At 63.3% G+C, this 5,698-nt stretch overlaps 1 protein-coding gene across 1 annotated transcript in view; it reads right to left on the reverse strand.

The window, feature by feature from the left end:
- The window catches only part of MYO1G (myosin IG), a 28,604-nt gene that overhangs the window by 4,077 nt on the left and 18,829 nt on the right, over positions 1-5,698 (reverse strand). Inside the window, exons 20-25 of the mRNA XM_014526555.2 lie at positions 4,710-4,876; positions 4,069-4,276; positions 3,497-3,720; positions 2,812-2,956; positions 1,583-1,687; positions 921-1,034 (exon numbers count right to left, since the gene is read on the reverse strand). Coding sequence (XP_014382041.2) covers positions 921-1,034; positions 1,583-1,687; positions 2,812-2,956; positions 3,497-3,720; positions 4,069-4,276; positions 4,710-4,876 — 963 coding nt within the window. The remainder of the gene's footprint in view (positions 1-920; positions 1,035-1,582; positions 1,688-2,811; positions 2,957-3,496; positions 3,721-4,068; positions 4,277-4,709; positions 4,877-5,698) is intronic.

The following is a 5,698-nucleotide window of genomic DNA, read 5'->3' on the forward strand; positions in this document are numbered from 1 at the left end:
CGGGCACCCCTCCCCTTGCACGTGATTGGCTGCTGTGTCGGCCAATGAGAAAACAGATTCATTCTTATTGGTTTGCCACCGAGGGTAGGAAGGCGAGCTTGCATTCTGATTTGCTGATGGGAGAAGTGGGTGGAGCCAGTGTGGGTAGCTGGGGGTGGCACAGTCCAGGTGCCTGGAGTCCTTTGTACACAGCAATGAGGCTCCCCCCGGGCAGTCCCCAAGCCTGGTGTCATGGAGGCTCAAGGCGGTAGAGGCCTCTGAGCGCCACCTGCCGCTGTCCCTGCTCCAGGATGAGGTCAGGGAGAGCAAAATCCCCAGCTCTGGGAGCCCCGTGAGGGCACATAGCCCCGGCCTCCCTGCTGAAGGAAGAGTCCTCAGCCCTCTGGACACGGCAGGGCAGCTTGGCACGCTGCCCAGGGCCTGCCCCTGACAGCTCGGGAGCCAGCAGGGCGAGGGAATCCCCTCTGAGCCCAGGGCAGCTGCCACTTGTCTGTCTGGTGCAGGGAGGCAGCTGCCCCGTCTCCCCATGCTGGGTCTTGCAAGAGCCTGTCGCTGGGACTGCAGCCCCCAAGGCTGCATGCAGCTGGGAGCAATTAGCAGGATGGGGCTGGGGCCTGGCCCAGCAGAGGTTGATTCACCAGGACAGGGCCCCTCCATGCCCCAGAGATGCCTGCCTATGCCCCTGCTGCCTCTGCAGGGCCCCTGCCCCGGGACCTGTCCCCTTCCAGGAGAGAGCTTCAGCTTCATGGCTTCTCCATGCTTCCCCGACTCTGCCTCTGCCGCAGGGTCCCTCCAGCTTCTCCTGCCCTCCCAGGAAGGCTGAGGGTGGAAGCTCTGTGGGGTCCCCGTGGGCTGGGCAGAGGTGCTGTGGGCCTGCACGGTGGCCACCCACCCACCCAGCCCCTGCCCCGGGCACTCACCGTGCTGAGGGGCAGGCTGCGCATGACACGGTACTGCTTGCGGGGCTCCAGCTTGTAGAGGTGCTGGTCTGTGATCAGGATGGCTCGGTCCCGGCTCTTGTTGCAGCGGTTGATCTGCAGGGCAGGCGACACCTGGTTGGGAAGGGGTGGGGGGGATCCCAGCCAGGGCCTCGGGGGCACATTGGGGCCCCCTGCTCCCCGCCCGCAGCCCCAGCCCACGCAAGGCAGGGGAGGGGGAACCCCCCTGGCCTGCTCGGGGTATCACCAGGGCTAGAGGCATCACCCTCAGCACAACCCCAAGCTGCCAGGAGGGACAAGAGGCTCAGGAGCGGGGCGGCACTGACCCGTTAGCACCATGGACAGCAGGCATGCAGCATGGGGGAAGGGGTGGGGCGGCATGTGCACATGCATAAGTATACACACATATGCACATGTGCACACACAAGAACACATTCACAGATATACACACACTGCATGCGCACATATGTGCACATGTACAAACATTCACACATACACATGCACACATGCATACACATACATACTTGTGCACACCTGCATACACAGTTACACGTGCCAAGGAGAGCCCTCCAGCATTTGCCTTGCCCTGGGCTGCCCACTCGGTGCCCGTGCCGCGTGTCCTGGCTTCCTGCCCAGCCTCTCACCTTGCGGACGTGGCAGGAGAAGAGCACAAAGCCGAAATGCACCTTGTCCTTCAGCGCTTGCACCCTGCGGGCGAACTGGATGGCCAGCGTGGGGTTCTCCACCTCCTGCAAATGGGGGAGTGTCAGGAGTGTTGGGCGGGAGGCAGCCGCTGTGGCCCCCGGAGCCAAGCAGGGCCAGCTTCATGCAGCACTTGGATGGGAGACCACAGGGTGAGACCCCCAAAGGGGGGCAGTGCTGCTGGACCCTTCCCCCAGCGGGGACCTAGCAGGCTCCACTCTCTCAGCCTCCCATGCTCCTGGCTTCTTCCCTCATGCACACATCGACTCCAGGCCCCGTCGTGTGCTGCACTGTGTTGCTGTGAGTACTGCCCTGCCTTACCCCAGAGGTGGCTGCATTCCTGTGGCACGTGCCGAACTGGAGGGGAGCCCTTGCTGAGATCCCCCTGTGCAGCACACCGACACGGCTTGGGCTGCCGTACAGACGTGAGCTCTGTACACACGTCCCCACAGGTGGGTAGCTCGCTAACATGCACAGACACAGGCAGGCAGTGCAGTCCCTGGGCACGTATCAGCAAAGCTGACCCCACGTGTGTATGCACAAGCTAGTGTGGAGGCCCCAGACCGGTGCTGGGAGTAGGAGACTCAGGATACAGGCAGCACTGACTCATACTGAGCTGTGGGCGAACAAGCACCCTGTGGGTGGGGGGACCTACCTAATCCCCAAAGGAGGAAGACCCACACCTGCCAGGCCCTAGAGAGGAAGGGAGGGAGTCTGGTTCCCACATCAAGGCTGGTGGGGGTGGGTAAAGAAAAGGGGCTGGCAGGGGGAACGTGACAGCTGTGCTGGGTAGGACAGGGTGGGGGGAATGGGCCCTGAGATGGGCACTCGTGCACTCAGCTACCAGCAAAACGCAGCTAGCTCTGGGCAGGACACAGCTCTGCTCATGGATCCACAGCAATACTGCCAGGAAACTCCCTGCCCTGTTTCTCTAGGGAGAGGCAGGGGGCACAAGGGGGTACCCCAGGGCAGGGGGCACACCAAAGAGATCCTAGCAACTGGAAGGAGGTTGAGGGGGCTTGAAGAAAGCTGTGCAATTGCCCTAGTAAGCAGAGTGCTGGGCCTGGCCCACCTGCCCCCCACCCCAGGACGCACAACTGGGGTCCCCACGGCGGTCTCCCCTCCGACCCGCGCTCCTGGGGCCTTAGTGGTGGCCCTGTGTGGTGCTCACCGAGGACAAGTAGTCCCGCGCCCAACTCCGCTGGCAGCCCCAGTCTGGCCGCAACCCGTGCAGGTTCTCCATGGCTGCCACCTTGGCTTTGATCTGTGCCATGTCTGAGGGCGGGATGTTCTTGACGATCTGCCGAGCTCGCCACCTGCCCATGGGAGCACAGCAGTCGTGGGTCAGCAAGGCACCCCTGCCCCTGCCCCCACCACTGCCACCCTGGGGCAGCTCCCCACAGGGGCCTGTGCTGTGCAGGGGGGAAATGCAGCCCTGTGCAACATGCCAGGCATGCACATGCATATGCACTTGTGTACATGAATGAATAGGTATGTGCACACGTGTGCATGCATACACACGCACAGACAACCACAAGTAGAGGCACATGCCCATGTGCATAGCATGCACCGTGGAGCCCTCCAGCGCAGGAAGCCACGTAATGGCTCCAGTGCACTGAAGGGACACATTGGGAGCAGGAGCCCTGGGCGGTAGCTGGAGTGCTCGGCTCCCCCTGGGCTGATGTCCCCACCAGTGGCTCAGGGCTGCTGCATGTCCACGTGGCTGCACTGAGTGTGGGGCCTGGGCTGGGGGACCAGGGGCCTGGGTTGTGATGGTGGTTCACAGGCAGGGCTGGCTGGGGCAGCAGGTCCCGCGGGGCAGGAGCTGGGCCGTGGGCAGGGGGCACGTTCGTTACCTGCGGAAGAGCTGCTGGCTGTGGTCCTGGAAGCGGGCGAGCACGGCGGGTGGGGGGGGCCAGGCCACGCTGCGGCCGTAATCGGGCATGGTGCGCACGCCCTGGAAGCGCCGGCACAGCTCGCGCAGGTAGGCCCGCACCTTGTGCCGCCGGTAGTGGTCCATGATGGTGTAGATGGCGCGCAGCTGCCGGCATCGCCTCCGCGCCAGGGCGCCTCGCCATGCCTGCAGCACATGCCCACCTGCTTGTCACAGCCCAGCCCAACTAGGGAGGGGGAGACAGCAGCCACTTGCCCCCCACCCCCAGTGGTGGCCACGTCCCACCCCAGAGGTGGCTGCAATCGAGTGACTCCGCGGACAGACAGGACCCCCTAGACCCTGCTCCCCTCCTGCTCTGGGGGCAAAACCCAGGTGTCCCGACTGTCAATGCCCTCCGCATCCCCCCAGACGCCCTGGACCCCGCTCCCCTCCCGGGCATCCGGACTCCCACTCCCTGAGACATTAACCCTCTCCACGCCACCCCCCTCCCAGCACTGGGACGGGAACTCAGGAGCCCTGCCCCCGCCATCGAACCTTCTGCAGCAGCAGCACGATGATGGGCACGAGCTGGGCCCGCTCCTGCTCCAGTGCCACGAGGGTGCGGGGCGTGCGGATGAAGAGCTTGGAGCGCCCATAGGCCACCTCACCCTGCAGCCCGTGTTGGTCCACCAGCGCCTGCGTGGCCTCCTGGTCTGTGGCCATCAGGTGGTTGGGCCATGTGTACTCGCATGTCATCTTGTACCTACCATGGGTGCCCAGAGGGGTCAGGGCCTGGGCATGGCCTGCCCTGACCCCTTCGAGGGAGCAGGGGTGAGGTAGGGATGCCCAGGGAGGGGGCAACCGTGGCTTGGTGGGGCACAGAGGGAGGTAGTGTGGGCAGAGCAAGGAAGAGCAGGGTTGGGGTCAGGACAAGGTGGGGGATATACCAGAGCAGGAAAAGGTCACATGCTGGCAGGGTTGGGGTCAGGGTTGGAGATGTGGGGGGCCCATACCAGAGCAAGAAGCAGCCACAGGGCTGGTAGGTGGTGAAGTTGGTGGAAGGTGATGCTGGCAGGGCTGGGGGTCAGGCATCAGGGCATGAGGAGTCGTGCCATAGCAGGGAGCGGCCATAGGACTGGCAGGAGGCAATGCCAGTGGGGTCAGGAGTCAAGGGTCAGGGCATGGGGGGGTCGTACCGGAGCAGGAAGCGGCCGTAGGGCTGGCGGGAGGCAAAGCCGGCGCGTCGCACACGCACGTTCTCCAGTAGCCCCAGGTAGGCGACCTGGTGGCGGCAGCGCTCCTCGTCGAAGGCCATGGGCGACTTGTGGTCGTTGGGCTTGATGCAGCGCACATAGTAGGGCTCCTGCAGGCGCAGGGCAGGAGGGATGTGAGTGGCACAGGGGATCTGGGGGACCCCAAGGGGGCTCTGGGGTGGAGGCTGCAGGGTGAGGCCAGGCTCCACCCAGCCCCACCTGGCTTGAACCTGATGGCCCTGGGGCAGCTCTGACACCAGCTTGTGAGGCCTTGCGGGGAGCAGCTGCTGCATGCACATGCAGCCCGTGCCCCAGCAGGCACCAGCAAGGGCTGCTGTGAAGGGCTGGGGGAGTGTGTGTGTCACCCCCACACCTCCTGGGCACATACTCACTGACTCCAGGCTCAAGCTGTGTCTACTTGTGGGGGTCAGAGGGCATCTACACATGCCCCATGCATGTGTCCACATGTGCATTACATCACGTGCATGTACAGCCCCAGATGTGTATGTCTCAGTGCATGCATGTGAAGCCATGCCTGCATAGCTGTGCATGCGTGTCTGTCTCCTTGTGGGTAGGGGTCTGCATATGGGAGTCTATAAATGTGCAGTCATGTGTGCGCATGTCCATGGAGGGGATGGTTCTGTGCATGTGAGCCCAGGCACGTATGGCTGTGCGCACGTGTGTCTGTGAATCCACATATGCATGTCTGTGTGTGCAGGGGATCTGTGTGAGTCTATGTACATGTAGCCAAATGTGTGTGTGTCCATGGGGGGTAGGTCTGTGCATGCAAGTCCATGCACGTATGTCTGTGTGTGCAGGGGACCTTCGTATGCAATCCATACATGTGTAGCCATGTGCATGCATGTCCATGGGAGGTGAGTCTGTGCATGTGAGTCCAAGCATGTATGCCCATGCGTGTGCATGCCCATGAT

The sequence above is a fragment of the Alligator sinensis genome, unplaced genomic scaffold (genome assembly GCF_000455745.1).
Source record: "Alligator sinensis unplaced genomic scaffold, ASM45574v1 scaffold1675_1, whole genome shotgun sequence".
Classification (NCBI taxonomy): domain Eukaryota; kingdom Metazoa; phylum Chordata; order Crocodylia; family Alligatoridae; genus Alligator; species Alligator sinensis.